The 20,262-nt window shown below is 45.5% G+C and overlaps 1 protein-coding gene across 1 annotated transcript in view; it reads left to right on the top strand.

Annotated features, from left to right (window-relative positions):
• Positions 1–20,262, top strand: part of SQLE (squalene epoxidase) — a 322,632-nt gene that overhangs the window by 128,319 nt on the left and 174,051 nt on the right. Inside the window, exons 5-6 of the mRNA XM_069621611.1 lie at positions 14,577–14,690; positions 16,931–17,102. Of these exons, the coding sequence (XP_069477712.1) occupies positions 14,577–14,690; positions 16,931–17,102 (286 nt within the window). The remainder of the gene's footprint in view (positions 1–14,576; positions 14,691–16,930; positions 17,103–20,262) is intronic.

The raw sequence follows: 20,262 nt of genomic DNA on the forward strand, positions 1-20,262 counted from the left end.
GTGGACGCTCTGAGCAGGCAGAGCACAGTCTCCCATGAGTGGGAACTAGCTCAGGAAGTCCTTCAGGAGATCGTCACCCTTTTGGGAACCCCTCAAGTGGATCTGTTTGCGACCGTGGTGAATTGGAAGTGCGAACAATACTGCTCAAGGGAATTACCCCCAAGAGGAGCTCTAGGGGATGCGTTCGTAGTGGACTGGGATTTTCCGCTCCTATACACATTTCCTCCAGTCCCTGTGATTCCTCATATAATCAGGAGTTTGAGAAAGTTCGGGAAAACCATGATCCTAATTGCTCCGGGTTGGGCTAGGAGGACGTGGTACCTGGAACTTCTGGACATGTCTATCTGCCCTCCAGTACGTCTTCCACAAAGAGAGGATCTTCTCTCGTAAGAGGAAGGTCGGGTTCTCCATCCGGAGGTCAACACACTCAGCCTTCACGCATGGTTTCTGAGAGGCTGAGATATAAGGATTGAGACCTTCCGGATGACGTAATGGAAATATTGCTTTCGGCCAAAAGACCAGCAACAAAATCATTGTACCGGTGTTGAGTAACTGGTCCAAAGACAAGAATGTGGGTCCTTTTCAATGTGGCACTCCTATAGTGCTGTCCTTCCTTTTGCATCTGGTAAATGTGGGGCTCCAAGTTGTTAGAATAAAAGGATACTTGGCTGCGCTTTCCATTTTTAAGCGCTCCTCTGAGAAAGTTTCATACTCTAAAATTCCATTAGTTATCCAATTTCTTAAGGGACTCACTAACGTGTACCCTCCTATACCATTTCAAGTCCCAGCATGGGATTTAAATCTTGTTTTAAAATTCCTGACAGGTATACCTTTTGAGCCTTTACATTCCTGCCCATTAAGTCACTTGACATTGAAAACTGCCCTTCTTGTCACATCAGCCCGCAGGGTAAGCGGGTTGCAGGCTCTTTCATGCAAACCTCCTTATACTATTTTTCATAAGGATAAGGTAGTTCTTAAGGTTAAACCATCTTTTTTGCTGAAAGTAGTTTCAGACTTTCACCTGTCGCAAACAATAATACTTCCAACTTTCTACCTTCCCCCTCATTTGGGCAAAGAGGAGGTGAGTTTGCACAGATTGGACCCAAAAAGGGCTCTGAGTTTCTACATAGCAAGAATGGAGAAATTATGCCAGAATAATCAGCTGTTTGTCAGTTACACTGGTCCTAAATTGGGATTGGAGGTGACAAAGCAAACCATATCCCACTGGATAACTTTAGCTATTGTAGAGTGCTACAGGCTAGCAGGGAAAGAACCGCCGGAAGGGCTTAGAGCTAATTCCACAAGAGGTATGTCTACTTCTGCGGCTTTTCAGAGGGGAGTCTCCATAATTGACATCTGCTCAGCTGCAACTTGGGCATCAATTCACACTTTTGTTAAGCATTACTGCTTAGATTCATCATCTTCCCAAGAAGGACTATTTGCAAAAGCAGTACTGCATTACATCCATGATAAAGCTAAATAGTACTCCCACCTCCTATTTTCTTACTGCTTTGGGAGTCTATCATAGATGAGGAATACGTGGGAGGACACAATCCAGGATGTTCCTCCCACATATTCCTCATCGCCCCTCCCAACCTACCCTGCTGTACAATTTACGTTTGCGAACGTAATTTTACACTTTACATTTGCGAATAACTTACAATCTGGGGCACGCCTGGATGGTTGCTCGAATAATATAACAAAAAACAGAACTGAAGCCAACGGACGCGGCACAAGCTATTTGTACTACGAGGGACGTCGGCACGCCACGGCAGCCCTCGAGGGACATTGACGCCACAACCTTGTGCATAGCGTCCTCTGCCAAAAAATGTTTCCGAAGCCGCGAAGCTGGCGGGATACGACTATCATAGATGAGGAATACGTGGGAGGAATATCCAGTCGAAAGAACATTACATTTGGTAAGTAACTTGTTCTGCTAATTGACTATAATTACCTTAGTAGGCTCTAAATACATGAAAATTACTTTTGAAGGGCAAGAAATGTGTGGCAGGTAAGCTTTGCACACATACCACAATTCCTAATAATCCTAGTAAACCATGGTTGAGAAAGGTCTTTTTGCTAGATCTATTTCCATACTGCTGGCAATTCTGGATGAAGGGTTGGCTCTTCTGCGCATCCCTGCAATTGAGAGCTGTCTGGGCAGCTGATTTAGGCTGCTGGAACTGATTCATTAAAGGCCTGTGGAGGGAGCTGGTGTGCAATGCGGCTTGTAGTTTGATGCAGCCAGGAGCAGTGATCGGTTTTTAAAAACTGACCTTCGAGTGTATCATGTTGTGCCACACATCTTCTAAAATCATTGCCTTAATAAAAGTAAATGCCAGTTTGAAAATCGCTCTACAAATGCCTGTATAGTGAGTGATATACGTTGTACGATCAGATTGAAAACGCAATTTTAAGAAGCTACATACATCCTATGTCAGTAACCGAGACACATTGAATGTTAGCATACTTTGATTGTTATTTCTTATTTCTGAGTGATTGTTTACCATATCCTAAGATAAAGGGAGGCGCCAGCCCTACAGAGTTTCGAATCGGTGCTCTATAGGTTGGACAGAGGAGTCTGGCAGTGGGCGCTTAGCTACCTGAGCTAGCTTGTCACCACTTTACGATTTCCACTGAGAGTGACAAGTCTTTACTGAGAATAGACCACTCATTCCGATCACCCTATGTAACTAGAGTATGTAAACTAACTAGAAGTAGTAATTGAACACCCAATTCATTGAACAGGCCAAAAATAACACTGTCCTTTACATAAATGTAATATTGGATTGTGAAATGCTTATTGGCAAAGGCAGAACTCAAACCTGAGAACAAGTTTGACCTCTCCCAGTTGATCCATAGCAGATTAAAACCAACCCTAATTGTAAAAGGCTCATCTTCAGCTTCTAAAGAATGACCCTTATGAAAAGTCCAAAGAACTAGCACAGATAACTGTTGGGACATTATTTGAATACATGGAATTCTGGACTTTAAGAGGGTATGCAGTTTGCTTGACGGAAAAGACAGTCCACGGCTAGAAACAAATCCCCTTTGTAGTTCTGAATCCATCCTACACGTGCTGTTGGGTCCATGGAATGTGACAGTATCGTGACCTTTGTTGCAGTGAATAAAGATTTTCCAGAATAACTTTTAAGAAAGTCTTGATTCTATTAAAGATACAGAGGCAAGCATTATGCTTCTTTTTCTTTATTTAACATCAAAGAGAAAAGTTCAGCAGCAAGTTGTATGCACCCAGACTGATGATATTTCATATACATGAACAAGGGTGCAGAAAAATCCCATGAAATAAGGTTAAACATGTAAAGGAAAAACTGTAGTCCATAACAAAGTCACTGAAGAGAAAGAACCTCTGTTTTCCATGGGGTTTAGCCAAATTCATAACAGGTCACGGAACATGTGACAAGAATCCTCCAATAAACCGTAGACAATCCCTCCAAATAGCTCTTTCCTATTTCGACACTGCGAACCACGGAAAAAGGAAGAAGAACGGACATGGAAGCGGAGATGAGAAAAAATCAAGGGTTACTAGATGGATATAATAACCCTATTCAGTGTCTCTGGGCGGGAGGGAAATTAGCCATGTTATTATGCAACCTTAATTGGATATGGTACACCAAATTCACACATTTGTAAGCGATATTGAACAACTGTACGCTAGCGCGTTATGCGTCGTTTATTTCTCCGGTCGGGCAGGATAATGCTTGTCTCTGTGTCTTTAATAGACTGAAGACTTTTTTTAAAGTTATTCTGGAAACTCTTTATTCTATGTCAAGACCAGAGGCTCACATTATGCTGGTTTAAAGCTTACTTACCACTACAGATGCGGGTTGCTCTACCGGTTTCGGGTAGAATTGTTTGAAAATTGATTTGCCTGCCCAGTCGGCCATCCTCATGATGTCCTCTAAACGGACTCCAACCTGGAAGGCTTTGGAAGCCATGGCACCTCTTACTGGGTGAGCGCCAAAGAGATTAGTATCAATCCCTGCTTGAGAGAGAGTCCAGCGCACCCAGCGCGCCAATGTGGGGGCAGAAACTTCCTTACGTGGCTTGCAAAGCGCTATCAATAGTTGCCCGATAGGGTTGATCCTGTGGGGTGCGGTCACCTCTTCGTATACCTTTAAGCACTTTACTAGTCATAGCTTGGGCTGTTCTCTTCTGGAGAGAAGTTCCTACCTGCTAAATCAAGAGCTCGGACGTCCGAGACTCTTCTGCAGGAGACTAAGCATAGTAGAGTAGTGAGCTTGCCAGAAAGGGCTATGCGAGATAGTTCCTCATTATGAGGCCAGGAAAGGAATAGATAGAGCACCCTGTTAACGTCCCATAGTTTGTTGTAGCGGGACGGAGGCAGAACTGTAAGGCGAATACCCTTAAGTAATCTGCATACTAGGTGATGTTCTCCTGCTGGGCAACCGTCCACGAGATTGTGGCTGGCTGAAATTTTGGAACAGTAAGCGTTTACCGTCCTGTAAGCGAGACCTCAATCTACTAGTGAGGCTAGGAAGTTCAAATTTGCCTCTACAGATGCTGAAACTGGATGAAGCTCTCGTTCCAAACACCAGCGTGTCCAGGCGCTCTAAGAGTTAGAGAACCTCCTGGAGGTAGCGGGGGCCCAGCTCTTCTCAATGAGGCTGACGGCCTTGTGCGACATGCCTAGGACCCTCCATCTTGCCCTGAAATCCTCCAGGCTGCTAAGGTCAATGACCCGCTCAGGAGAAGAGTGTGAAGTTGACCTGTCGGACCCGATAGCAGATCTGGAGATCGGGGTAGAAGGATTAGAGAATCCGAGGAAAGTTCCAGAAGAACTGGATACCAAGTCTGAGATGTCTAGACCAGGGCTATGAGGACAAGCTCTGTTGGTTCCTGACGTGCCTTCGCCAAAGTCCTCGCTATCATGGTGAAGGGGGAAAGGCGTAAGAGATTCCACTGGTCCGCTGCTGTAGGAATGCATCCGGCGCTGCGGCCGCTGCATCCTGTCTCCAGCTGTAAATCTCTGGGAGTTGGGTGTTGAGGCGAGAGGCAAACAGATCCCTGGACAGCGGGATCCATACCAGTTGTGGGCACGTGAAGATCTCTCTGTCGAGCTTCCAGTCATTGTAGTCGTTGGAGTGGCAAGAATGCCAGTCCGTGACTTCGTTCATGAGCCCTGGAAGGCATTCCGCCGCGACGGAGATTTTGTGTTCCAGGCAGAAATGCCAAAAAATCCTTGGCAAGTTCTGCTAGAGGTCTTGATCTGGTGCCACCCAGATGGTTGATGTATCTCACTGCTGAAATGTTGTCCATTTTCAGCAAAATACAAGAACTCACTCCGCCTCTGGTGACAGATCACACAGTGAAAGAGCACGCGAGAAGCTCCAGGCAGTTTATGTGCATATCCAGTTCCTGAGGAGACCAAGTTCCTCCAGTGGCTCCCCAACCTGTATGCCGACTCTATAACTATGTCTGGGGTGGATCAGAAGATCGCTCTTCCGATCCAGGCTTCCATATGCGTAAGCCACCAGACGAGCTCTGACCTTGCCTGAGGCGAGAGAGTTAGACGACGTGAATACGAAAGGTTGTGCCTCAGTTGCTGACCTTTTAGTCTTTGCAACTCTCGGTAGTGAAGTGGACCGGGAAATATTGCTTGAATGGAAGAGGACAATGGACCTATTACTCTTGTTAACTCCCTGAGGGAGATGACATTCCTCAGTAAAAGCCTGCGAATCGCCCGACGCGTGGAGTGTATCTTGGGAGCTGGCAGGTGGAGCTGTGAGTTCTGCGTATTCACTATGAACCCCAGAAATTCTAGGTTCCTGGAGGGGTAGAGAACCGATTTCTCCCAGTTGACGAGGAAACCGAGGCTGTCCAACAGATCTATGGCGAGCCGGACTTGTTGCTCTACCAGGCCTTGGGATTGAGCCATGAAAATTATGTCGTCCAAGTATATGATGAGTCTGACACCCTTCTACCTGAGCTGAGCCACGACTGGCCTTAGGAGTTTGGTAAATTCCCAAGGGGCCGAAGAGAGCCCGAAGGGCAAGCTCCTGCACCCCCAATCCTGATTTCTCCAAGTGAACCTCAGGTAGCTTACATGTGCCTGATGGATGAGTACTGGCAGATAAGCGTCCTTGAGGTCTAGGTGAATGAGCTAGTCGCCTGGTCTTAAAATGTCTTGAAATGGCGGTAGACTATGAAGTCGTTCAAGGCTCTAAGATTTATTACTGGTCGGACCTTTTGCTTCCTGCAGACCAAAAATATAGGGCTGATAAATCCGCCCTGGTCCCAACAAAGGCATATGGCATGTTTTTGGTGTAGACTGTGCACCTCGCTGTCTAGCGCTGATCCGTCTACTTTTGACATTACTATCTGTGCGGGATGATGCGCTTGAAAGGGTTGGGCAAAAAACTCTAGGCGCAACCCCTGAGCGGTGTCCCTGATCCAGGCATCGCCTGATAAGGAGCCCCAGGCTTGCGCAAAGAGAGCTATCCTTTCCTCTATCGTTGCTGGCGCTGCTATGCTTAAACTGACCTGTTGGCTGTTGAGCTGGGTATCTTGATGTTCTTCCCCAGCCACAGCCCCTTCCTCGTCTTCTGGATGGGAAGAAGGTGTCTGATCGGTCTTGCCAAAAATGTTGTTGGTCCCTACCTCGTTCGGCACAGGAAAAAATCTAGAGTCAATTTTTAAGCGAATACCATTACTGCATTCCGTCGAGATGGCACAGTTGGCATTGCCGAGCAAGCAGAGTGCTCTCTGGGACCATCCCGATAGGATAGTTGGGTCATTTGGCTTGCCTGTGTCAATGGCCTTTTCAGCCAAGTTCATTATCTTTGCTAGGGGCCCTGTGATATCCATGATCTTATCCTGGCAGGATCTCCAGGCACGGTCAATGCCCTTCTTGGGGTCCTTGGTGTTCTTACAGAGGAAAGTAATCATCTTCGTATTTAGCTCAGACGTTAGAGCCACCTTCCCTGGGATCTACGGGCGAGGGCATTCAAATCTAAGCTTGGCCCTGACCTCCTTTTCTAGGGACCGACGTAGTCTGGCTTTGATATATTCTGTAGCTCTGAATGACTGCTCCCAGTCCGATGACCTGGGATGAATCAAATCCTCCGGCGCAACCATTCCCTCGAGAGTTGAATGTTCGCCGGATGTCTGCCTGGGAATGGGGGCTGCCACATTTCCAGTGGTAGAGGGTCTTCACCCTACATCTTGTTCGTCCTCCTCTGAGGATAGGGGGTGTGATCGTCATTGTGGTACTCCCCCTTATCATACTTGTCATCTGTGCCCTGATGGCACTCCTCCGGGCTCGAGGGTCTGGCACCCTCACTGTCCTCCTCGGGGTGAGATGGTCTAGTGTCGGAAGGGGTCTCCGTCCTACTCAAGAAGGTTTTCTAGAGGCTGGAGAACGCATCTGTGATGGCAGTCGTGGCTAGTTATGGCTGGCTCGGGCAGGGGGGGTCAAAGAGTCTTTACTCTTGTGAGCCGGTGTACTTCCCCCCATCAGCAGTGTGTTTTATTTTCTGCATTCTCTTTTTACCCAGCGGTGGCGCTGCCTGTACGTCCGCTTTCATGCTGTCCAAGCGCTGCTGGATGGGCATGAGCATGTCTGAGACAGCTTTCTTGATGGTGGTTTCCACTGAGGATCCCAGCACCCTTTTAAAGCTGTCCTCCATGACCACGTCGTCTACCTCATATGCTCCCTCTTCCTCCTCTGACCATTCTTGATCAGCCTGAGGGGAGTATTGAGCTGCCATTGTATTGGGATAATATCTTCTTTTAGCCATTTTTTTTTTTTTGTTTTTTTGTACAGTGGGCAATCAACCTCAGCCTTCTTTCACAGTCCCACTGCTTCCTCTTGCTTTGTAAATATATATTTGTTTTTAATCGAAAATCGTAGATGTATTCAAAAATATATGATCAGGAGCTGTAACTAATGTCTGGCGCTCACGCTCGTAGAATCCTTTGAATTCAAAGGAAATACGTTGCGCGAGTGCCAGATGACAGAGAAAAGAACCAGAAGTGTGTGAGGCTCCCTCTGCTGGTTGCGTGGGTTATCGCGCCTTGGAAACACTCCACGCGGCCTTGCGTTCCTCACAGAATGCTGTATTGTGTAGGAGGAGGCGCACAGGCGTCCGAAAATGACAACGATCACCCCGGGCGTGAAAAGGAAAAAAGGGGAAAGGTAAGCAGAGACTCCTCGCTTAATTACGAGGCTCCAGTCGTGTGACAACGTCCGCCGACGCTAGCTGAGGAACAGCTGGCATCAGGGAGAAAAATGGGAAACAACAAAGAAAGAAGACCGCGGGTTGCATGGCCGTAGTTGAAATATTCTGTGAAGCAAAAAGAATGGAAGACAACGGTGCGGTCGAGTGCCTGGCAGCACTTCTCATTATTATAAAAGCAGTAACATTGAATATTAAGCATACCAGCCATAATGCATTGAAAGAACAGAATAAAATGAAATTCCCACTTATCTCTTGCTGTGAGCAGCAAAGAAAGAGGAAGTGATGCACTGCTAGCTCCCATTTGGAGGGATTGTCTACAGTTTATTGGAGGATTCTTGTCACATGTTCCGTGACCTGTTATGAACATGGCTAAGCCCCCTGGGAAACAGCGTTTCTTTCTCTTCAGAAACTTTGTTATGGACTACAGTTTTTCCTTTACATGTTTAACGTTATTTCATGGGATTTTTCTGCACCCTTGTTCATATATATGCAATATCATCAGTCTGGGTGTATAAAACGTGCCGCTGAGCTTTTCTCTTTGATGTTAAATAAAGAAAGAGAAGCATAATGTAAGCCTCCAGTCTTGAATTAGAATCTGCACCTATGACCTGTTGATTAGTTCATGCTCATAATATATAATGGTCTCTGCTGGCAACATCCCATCACAGTTTGCATGGCTACACCTTAAGCCAAAATCTGGTTGCTTTGCCATTTGCATTTTGTTTTAACTCTCTTAAGGTCTTCTACCAGTACGAGATACAGTGTACTACTCTGTAGCTGGTCCACACCAGTTTGTTTACTGCTACACAATGGGAATAGCAACGTTTCCCAAAGCCTTCAATCTCTCCCAGCATCAGTGTGATTGTTTCAGTGGGTCTCAGGATATATATATATATATGTATATGGGAGTAGGTCAACTGCATAGAACGATATCGCAGGCAAACTACTTGATATTTTGATACCTGTCTAGCGCCTCATTATGACTATTTCGGAATGCGTTGAACGGCGCAGGTAATGGTGCCGGCACCGTTAAACGCATTCCACACTATTGCGAGGTTCCCTCGCGGGACCCGATGTGGATGTCTGATTTATCCAGACATCCATAGCGGGTCCCGCGAGGGAACCAGGGAGCTAACAACGGGCCGGTCGTAATCGGCCCATTGTTAGCTCCCGCACCCTTTCCCATTGAGCCCTAGCCCTATAGGGGCTCAAATGGGAATGGGGAAGGTCCGGGCCCGGGTTCCCTGAAGGAGGAATTACCGGGTCCTCCGAACTCAGAATGGCACGGTAATTCCCCATTCAGGGAACCCGGACACTGTTTTGGAGGCAGCCATGCCCTTATTAAGGGCATGGCTGCCTCCAAAGTCGTAATGAGGCCTTAAGTAATTATTATTAATCAAGGTTTACATTGCTAAGGAAAAGCAGATAGCGGACAGGGCTTCAGTCTCTCTGTAAGATTGCCCATCTTGCTGAATTCAGTGTTTTGTGTGTCTCCTGCAAAGCTACTGAGGGCAGAGCTGATCTTGCCAGTATTCCAATCTGGGATTGCATGTTGCACACAGGTCTCTGAAGCAAGTACTTGCCTGTTTACGCTTTCCTTCTGGCCTGTTTGTCTTTCCTCGCTAATTGTATTGAAGATAGGAACACGCACAATCTGAAAGATGCTTTATAAGTACAATGTGCAGGAATACAGGTCACAAGGAAAGCCCCCCACATCAGCTCCATCTTCTATCCATCTAATTTCCTTCAACCATCGCTTTTGCAATCTCCACGCACCCGACACTCTACACCAGCCTTAGAACCTTCTCTCCCACACATTCCATATACTCACACTTAAATATACACATTTACATCACACATCTCCCTTCCTTTTTAGATATAATGACATCACACACATGGTGCTTTCATCTTCACACCCTTCCCAAGTTCCACACGTGTTCACCATTTACTTGTACAGCTCCTGCACACACTCTTTCTACTTGAATAGGATCACTGCACAATGAATCAACTTTTGTTCACACCACTCCTTTCTTGTTTGTCTCACCCAATCACCCCTTTTTACCACCAATTCCTTCGTCCCTTGTTTTACATCTGATTCCTTCTTCACTTTCTCTTTACTTAGATCTCACCCTTTTCTCACTTCTTCCAGATCCACTTCCACGACCTTTGCCCACCCTAACCAGGCCGGACACATGCAGGAATATCATTCCCTTCCTCTCCTTCCTCTCATGATCACAAAAGGAATTTCACCAGCTACACCATGAGCCAACATCCTCAACCGTCTTATTCTCGCCTCAGTCCTCTCCTTCACATCTTCCTTTCTCCTCTGTCACCATGCTCCAGCCATTCATATGGCATCCATTATACTGCAAACCTTTCCACAACTCCAGTGCTCTCAGGTAATATAAAGACATCCTCTTATGTTTGATCCCATACTCCCTAAAGTACTCCTGCATCATCTTTCCAAAAAAACGATGTCCCCCTTATCTGTCAAAACACACGCTGGGTATCCTTCCCTTCCAAACACCTCTTCTAAAAATGAACCAATTGGTTTTGCTCCTGTCTCTCTGAAAAATATAATCTCAATTCAACAATACAGTAAATCTACCAACACTCCACTATACTTACTGTGTCCGCCTCCAACATCCTCCGGTCCAACAATGTCTATTGACTTTGGCAGGTACCACCGAACCAACCATTTGCCTTGCACTTGCCCATATCCCCTTTCCTGCTATCTCACATTCCAAACATGCCGCTAATTTCCTTTCCACTGTTCTGTCAAACGCTGGCCACCAATAATCTGCCCCCAATATAATTTGCATCTTTGCTATTCCAATATGGACCATTTCCACCAGCTATTCTCTCAGTTCACTTGGTACAACCACTACCCCTGAATGGTAATCCATTTCCTCAGTAGGCCCTAACATCTCCTGCCATTCTCTCCTTCCATGGTCATTCATTGTGCATATTTTCCATTGCCGTGACGATATGTACTTTGCATGTTACAGCCTCCATCCATTCACCTCAACAAATTACTCCATCATGGGTCACAAATACTTGCTTATACACTCCTCCTCCCTATCCTCTTCTTTTCTTCATAGGTAAGTCAAGTTGCGAGCAAATTCATTATCTTTTCCTGATATTAACTCAACACCAAATGAGTGACATTGCATTCTTGTCACCCACCCTCCCAGTCTTCGAAATATTCTGTCCAAGTTCTTCAATTAAAAAAAACCTCCTTCAAGGGATGATGATCAGACCGCTAAATAAATTCAGATCCCCATACAAACGTCAGGAAGTTTTCAACAGCCCAATGACATGCCAACGCTTCTTTTGCCAGCACAGAATATATTTTTTTTGTTGGTCTTTTTTATACTCTCAACGCATGTACCATAAATATTTCCATTCCATCTCCGTGCCTCTCAGAGGCATTTTGGGGTAACAAAATGGCAATCTATTTAATCTTTGATTTTATGACATTCACTTTCACCCCTCCAATTCCATTCATACTCTATACCGCTACGCAACAATTCCCTCATCTCTTCTACTCTTTCTGCAAACTCCTTATCAAACTTTTGATAGAATTCTGTCGTACCTAGAAAAGACCGCGATTCACCTTGTTTTCCAGCGTTCTTATTTTCCTAATGCCTTCCACCAATTCCTTCATTGGTTTTACACCTCCATGAGGCATCTCATGTCTTAAATATTCCACAACCTCTTCACTGAAAACAGCACATTTTTTCCTTGCTCAACGTTAATCCTCACTCTTCCAATATTTGGAAAACTGGACTTAGAATGCTATCATGTTCTTCTTTTAGTTCCCCAATCACCAAAATATCATCCTAAAAACACAGAACATTTCACATGTCACCAAATAACGTGTGCATCACTTTTTGGAAAACAGAAGATGCTGATAATAGGCCGTACGGCATTCTGCTAAATGAAAACCCACTCTCTTGAGTTATGAATGCAGTTAAACTGAATGATCCTTGTTCTAATTCAATCTGGTGGTACGAAGATGATAAATCTAAGTTTGAGAATATTTTACCACTCCCAATGATATTTAACATTTCCCCTACATTTTGTAGAGAGTGTCTTTCCACCACTACATATGTGTTTAATTGCCTGAGGTCCACACAACCTGATACTACCATTCAATATTTTTCCAATCATTACTGGAACTACAAATTCCAATGCTCCTGCTCTTTCAATTATGCCTTCCTCACACAATTATCTTAGTTTTGTCCCTTAATGTCAATGGTACTGGGCGAATTTTGGATACAATGGGAATACTGCCTTCTTGTAATACGATTAGATGTACTATCTCGTTCAACTTCCCTATTCTACCTGAAAATAGTTAAAATAGGTTCACCCAATCACCTCTGATAGTTTTGTGGCAACATTATATTGACAATCCCTTGTGGAGGCTTGTTATTAAAACTAAAGGCACATGTGATGGCATCAGTGATGTCATCAATGACATTAGTGATGTCATCTTTGAGGTCATGGGGGTTAGTCCTTGCAGTGCACAGTGGTAGCGCGAGTTATGATTGCGTACCTTACCAGAACTGGCAAATTTCTGGGGTTTTTTTGGTTTTACGTGTAACCATAATGTCCCTCTAAAAACGTTTTTCCAATTAATTTCTTAGGTTTTTTAGTAGTGCAACTTAACCGTAACGTCCCTTTAACAATGTTTTTTGTTAGTGATATATATATATATATATATACACACAAACACAACACCCGGGTGCAAAATGTGCACTCGCTAGTAGCCATTGGTTTGTGATATTTGACTCTTGGCGAGTAAGAAATGGTGTGCTGTGTTGTATAGAATTGAGGCGGTGAGCGACCTTTATGGCTGGCTAGTAGCTTGGATCTTGAATTTATTTTTGCCCTTTATATACACAAACACATGTTCTCTCTCACTGACTATCTCACAGGGGTCTGAAACCTGCAACTCTTCGGATGTTTTGGACTTCCACTCCCATGATCCCTTACCATTGAATGTACGATTTAGGGCCAATGGGAGTTGTAGTCCAAAACATCTGATGAGCCAAAGGTTGCTAACACCTGTCACTACATCAGTCTTGCTAATCTTTGGACATTGTCCCTGAGTCCAGACGGCTATTATTTCAGAGTAAGGGCTTCATTACGAGTTTGGAGGCAACCATGGTGTTATTAGCGCCATGGCTGCCTTCAAACTCGGATCTGGGTTCCTTGAATGAGGAATTACCGGCTCATTCCAACCTTAGAGGACCCGGTAATTCCTCATTCAAAAAACCTATCCCCATTCCCATTCGAGCCCCCATAGGGCTCAATGGGAATGGGGAGGGAGCTAATAACAGCCCGTTATTAGCTCCCTGGTCCCCTCGCAAGACCCGCAAAGGACGACTGGTCTGACCAGACGTTCTGAGCGGGTCCCGCAAGGGAACCTCGTAATAAGGCGGAATGGGTTTACCGGCACCATTACTGGCACCGTTAAACTCATTCCGCCCACCTCGTAATGAGGCCCTATGAGTACAAAGTCAGCCCCTTATAGGAGTGACTCATTGCCAGGTCATCATGCACTCTCAGTAGTAGAGCTGTTGCCAGGATTTATAGGAGACTGCGAATGTGGATCTCTGTAGGCACCTAGTCTTTCCAAAAATGTTATAGAAGTTCCTAAAGTGATGGTATAGGTCAACTAGTAGCTAGAATGGCCTTAAGACTCTTAAAGACTGTAGGGCCTCATTACACGGAAGGCGGTGATCCAGGGTGCTATTAGCACCCTGGACCATGCCGGTAAATTACCGGCACCGCCTTGGCGGTAAGGGCATTTACCGCCCCATCCCAAGGTCGGTGGGGCGGTAAATCCCCCTTCCGCCATTGCCCTTCCCCATTCCCATTTCTGCCCCATAGGGCTCTATGGGAATGGGGAAGGCGCTAATTACTTCACCGGAATTTTGCGGTGCCGTAATTAGCTCCGAGGTCCCTTAGCGGGTTGGTTTTTAACGCCTGCAAAAAGCAGGCGTTAGAGCACCATCCCGCTAAGGGACCTCGTAGTACGGTGGTAAGGTTTAACGGTCACCGTTGCCATTAACGGTGACCGTTAACCCTTACCGCCGTCCGTGTAATGAGGCCCTAAGTAAATAATGTTAATCAAATAGAGAATTCAGGGCTAAACTCGCAAACCTCTACAGTAAACATGAAAGGAATTAGTCAGAAGTCTAGTGCTCGCTTTGCCATGATGATTGCCTAGTGCTATAATAACAAAGCATTGAAGGGAGATCAGTGCTGCTGGCACAATACCTTTGTAATGTGCTTGTATAATTCTTTGGGCTGCCTCACTGACTTACATTTTCTTTTGTATTATAGGAACTTCATGCACCATTAACTGTTGTTGCCGATGGACTTTTCTCAAAATTCAGAAAGAATTTGATCTCTGCCAAGGCTACGGTTTCATCCCATTTTGTTGGATGTATTCTAAAGGTAGGTTTTACTTACAGCCACTGTTCCCGCTTGTTGGAGCATGACTTCCACCAATATTCCTCTACAGTTTCAGAAAACATCACTGCTGAAGTAATTATGTTGATGTTGTCACATGTGAATATGTGGGACTATCAATGTTCCTACTGTACACTCTACATCATTGTGTTGGTATATTTTACTTTACTTTGATGCAGGTAGACGCTAATGTACTACATCTTAAAAATGCCCATCATCTGGGAATCCTGGGCAGGATGGTGGGAAGGCTGGAATAGTAATATAGATGGAGTGTGTCTATTGGAACCAGGGCCACTTGTTGTTCCTCTCATACCGCACATGTCCTCCAGTATGTCTACTGTGTGCATCACCATCACTTCTGTTTTGGGCATCTCTCGGAGGGGACTGAAACTTGCATTATGCTTTCAGACCAACATATCAAAGTGGTCAACTGAGTCAAAATGTGTCGTAAAGAACCATTAATAGAACAAAACCTAGCTAGGTTATCCCCCGCCCCCTTGTGTACTTGATAGCTAAGGGGGTGCTCTATGAATCGCCAAGCACATACACACACACAATACACTTGGGAATTTGATAGCGTGACTACATATGTGCTTCACACTTGGTTAGCACTTCTTTAAACTCATACATTGTTTTACTCAAGCGCCATTTTCACAACACTTTTCACCTTGCGCTTGTAGGGCTTTAGTGTGAGAGAAAGGAATGGAAGTGACAGAGATGTAGCGGGAGGAGGACCGTATGAAGATTAGAGGAAGAAAGGTTTGGAAGGAAATAAGTCCCGTGCTGCACTGTAGAGGGCTTCAATAAAGAAGTTGAACCTTCAAGCTTGGTGTCCATTGCTAAGAGTGCGTTTAATATATTCCAAAATCTTTGCAACCCATACAAATAGCTTTTGTAAGGCAGTTTCACAACATTTATGGTGGGGTTGGAACTTACTGTATGCAAATACGAGCTGAAATTGGCACGCCCATTGAAACCTATTCTTTCTGTATTACGCACCTGTGCTCAAACACAAGTAATGACAACAATGTACCGTACTTAAAACTGGACTAAAAGCACAACACATATATACTGCGGAAATATTCATCAAGTATAGGACACTTCTTTCAATTAAGGTGTTCAGTAGAAACCTTTAGTTGGCTCCAGCCACCAAGTTGATGAACAATAGTGGCTTTGTAATTAAGGTTACAGCTTCATTTTAACAGAGAATTAATTTGGAATTTTGGCTCATAAAATGGCATTTTAGCACCAACAAGACAGGAAAAATTAATGATATGGTGAAACATAGTTGTGGCAGTTAGCCCTGAATTCTCTATTTGATTAACATTATTTACTTAGTCTTTAAGAGTCTTAATGCCATTCTAGCTACTAGTTGACCTATACCATCACTTTAGGAGCTTCTATAACATTTTTGGAAAGACTAGGTGCCTACAGAGATCCACATTCGCAGTCTCCTATAAATCCTGGCAACAGCTCTACTACTGAGAGTGCGTGATGGACCTGGCAATGAGTCACTCCTATAAGGGGCACAGTTCTATGGTGTCTTTTGGGTGAGTTGCTTCCCATTTCTCAGTATATGGATTATGCAGTGTGGGCCTGCAGCGGTTATAAGGCGTAGGTGGTAGCTGTCACGGCATTTGGGACTTTTGTGCATTCCGAGTGCCTTCCACCAGACTAAGATGAGGGACTATACAAATAGTAAGTAACTTAAGTACTCTGCCAGAGTGTGCACGTGGTGACAAGGTGTCAAGGAGAGGGCTTGTTTTGCATCACTTTGCTATTTGTTGTGTTTTGTAAACATGTCTAACTATTCAGCTCAGTACTTTGTGTTAAGCTTAACACGAGCAAAATGTTTCATATCTGCCTTTAAAGTGTGTATGCCTCCCGAGATCAACTTTGATGCCGGCATGTTCTGTAATACAGTCTCCAATGCCTGGAGAAAACACCTTCCAAAAGACAAATATTGATGGATACTGGAACTGACTCCTAACGTAAGCGAGACAAAGAGATGGGAGGCAAACCTCATTATGATTGAAATAAATGCGAGCAAATGAGGGGTGCACTAATAAGCAAAGCAGTTCCTGTTGTTAACCTTTGTGTAATTGCGTTTTGATATATTTATCATAATGGTACCCTTTTAGGTCACTCAGTATGTAATATGTATATGGACAATGTCCAGTTTCTTCTTCTGACATTTCGTTTCCATTGTATTGCTTCATTTTTAGAACTCACCACAGTTTAAAGCCAACCACGCGGAACTTGTGTTAGCTCACCCAAGCCCAGTGCTCATTTACCAGATTTCTTCAAGCGAGACACGGGTACTTGTCGACATCAGAGGAGAAATGCCAAGAAATCTAACAAATTACATGGTAGAAAATATTCATCCACAATTACCAGGTAAAATACGCATTTGTTGTGAAAGCATACTGTGCCATGCTATTCACAGTGAAAGGAACTGTGTAGCCATTCAAAGACAGGCAATCGGCGGCTGTTTGCAGTGATAATGGGACATTGATAACATCAGACATGCTTTTTTTCCCTTGCGTCCAGGCTCGCCATCAGTCCTCTATGAGCGTTCTCCTTGATCACCTTACTACCTTTGAAACAGTTGATCTTCCCTCTTTCATTCAGTCTCACTCATGTATTGGTTTTTAGGGCCCTGGGCTCACGTAGGCTGCCCTCTGTCTGGCTGATTGCTCCTTCTACAGTTCCTGGAAGACTAGGACTTCTTCATCCTGGGATTTTCATTGATAGTCATCTACAATGAATATCTCTGCCCATTTGCGTGACCGTCAGAACACTTATTTTAATCAGAGAGAAAAAGTATGCAGGCTAATATACTGGTTGCCTCCACTCAGAGTTCACTGAGACATGAGGGCGGACATGGCCGGTAACAGCCTGCCAGCCTGAGCTAAGGCAGGCCCGGGCAAAGCCAACCAAAAATACTAGTGAAGCCCTCTCATGCTTAGCTGAATCTCCAGGCCCAACTCAACATGTGCTCTCCCCTACTCACATCAAGAGGAGCACCCTAAACTCTGCTGATCCCATCTCCCTCGACTGGTCCGATAACACAGCCGTTCCCTTGTCCCTAACTCACACCATGGCAGCCCATAAAGGCTAGGATAAATGCCCTGTGGTCTCATGATTATCATTCAAAATCTTCCCAGTACACACCATGCAAGAAAGATTCTCTCGCTTCCCTTCCTCTGAGAAGGTCTCCTTCCTTTTGGACTCCTTTTTTCAAACATCGAAGGGGTTTTCTGACACCTACATGCCAATCCAACTAAGCCAGCTTAGGAAGAAAACTACTGCACCTTGGAACACCAAAGAGCTCCAAAGTAACAAATGCGTGATTCGGTCATTAGAGAAACCGTGGTGCTAGGCACGTAAACCAGGATACCTTTAGGACTCAAGGCCTTAAATTCCAACCATCAGTCATTTCTCATGAAACACAAGAAACAATGCTCTAAACCCAGGATGAACCCAGTGGTACCGGATTCACTAGAAAAATGTGAGACTATCAAAGGCTTCTTCATCAACAAAATCAATACCATCAAGACACACAGTGGGCCTCATTAAGGGTCCGGCGGTAACCCTGCCGGTGCTACCGGTTGGTTGCCGCCAGACCCGTAATAATTCACTGGCGCCTGACATCCTGGTGCCACTGGCTTATTACGAGTCCGGCGGCCAAGAAGTCAGGCGCTGGTATATTTGTTAATCCCCATTCCCATAAATTCATGGGAGTGGGGACATAGGAGCACCAGCTCCGTTAGCAAGTAACGGTGCTCCCGTGAAAAGTCTGCCTACCGTGGCCGCTGTGCCCGGCAGGGTAACACCTGTCGGGCACAGCGGCTCTGGCAGGCAGACTCATATTTTGCCGGTCCAGAAACAAGGGTGCCGGTGAGTTTACCGGCACCCTTGTTTCCAGTCCGGCAAGCTTATAATGAGGCCGGCCCATTGAGTCATCTTAAGCAAATAAAGACTCAGTTGGCAATCCCCCCTGCGATCTACACAATTCTGGACTGACGTCTCCCCCATCACCTCAGGTCCTTTCTAAAACCCTCACTTCCCTGAAGCCCACTGCCTACTCGATGACATTATTCTCCAACAACTTAGTAGTATCACCATGACACCCTTCTAAGGATAGCAAACTCATCTGTTAGCAAATGTACTTTTCCAGACAGATTAAAACAGGGCTCATACGCCCCCTCTTGAAAAAACCCTCCCTTTGCCCCGAGGATCTAGAAAACGACCATCCTATCACTAGCCTCCCTTTCATCGGAAAGATCATTGAGAAAGTAGTCGCCAACCAACTATTTGCTAAAATTGACCAACTCGGACTGCTTCAGGATTATAAATTCGGCATCTACCTTAAACACAGCGCTGAGATAGCCCTCAACCAGGTGGTCATTGGCACCCTATTGATAAACGTGATGCATACCTATTAGTCCTCCACGACCTCTGAGCCACATTCAACACTGTCAACTAAGTAAATGGGCTTTGTAGGCAACATCATAAAACGGTTCTCCTCATCACTATCTGGGAAAGACCGGCCGTCTCGATTGGTTCTCTGAGGTTGATACTCAGCTATACCAAAAAGTTTGAGGTCTCCAGGAGATCGCCCCCCGCCACATGGATGTTAAGCGTCTACTTGAAACTTTACCCTACCAAGACAGAATGGGCCTCATTACGAGTTTGGTGGTAGCCATGGAGCTATTAGCTCCATGGCTGCCGCCAAACCGGGCTCCTTTACTGGGTTCCCTTAATGGGGAATTACCGGGCCATTCCGAGTTCGGAGGGCCCGGTAATTCCCCCTTCAGGGAACCCGGGCCCGGACCTTCCCCATTCCCATTTGAGCCCCCATAGGGCTCAATGGTAATCGGAGAGGAAGCTAACAACGGGCCGATTACGACCAGCCCGTTGTTCGCTCCCTCTTCCCCTCGTGGGAACCGGTAAGGACGCCTGGTTTTACCAGGCGTCCTTACCGGGTCCCGCGAGGGGACCTCATAATTTCACGGAATGGGTTTAACAGGTCCGTCGCCATTAGCAGAGCCCGTTAAACCGTTCCGCGAAGGTCGTAATGAGGCCCAATGTCTGTTTCTTGGGCCTCCAGCCATGCAGGCTTCCACTCAAATGTGGCCGGACATTATGCATTTGGACTGATTTACCCTGCAATTTAGCAACTCATCAAAATATGTGGGATTAATTGTGGACAGCAACCTATCCTTTCAACAACACAACTAAAAAGGACCAAATGGCCTGCCATTAAATCACCCTCTTCGCAAGATCAAACACTTCCTGCCGCCTCAGGACTTCCAAACAGTTGTGCAACCTCTGGTAATCTCTCGCATACAAGGGGGAAACACCCTACTAGCCACTCAGCCACATAGCTGGCCCCCTTAAGGTGGTACACCACGTGATGATGGCATAATCACTGGGGCTTGCAAGTTAGACTGCATTCGCCCCACCCTACGTGAGTTGCACAGGTTACCCTTACCAGCTACGATCCTGTTAGAAAATGCCTATCACTTACCAGACTACCTCGACTGTAACACCA

Source organism: Ambystoma mexicanum, chromosome 5q, assembly GCF_040938575.1.
Source record: "Ambystoma mexicanum isolate Mex_15411 chromosome 5q, UKY_AmexF1_1, whole genome shotgun sequence".
NCBI lineage: Eukaryota > Metazoa > Chordata > Amphibia > Caudata > Ambystomatidae > Ambystoma > Ambystoma mexicanum.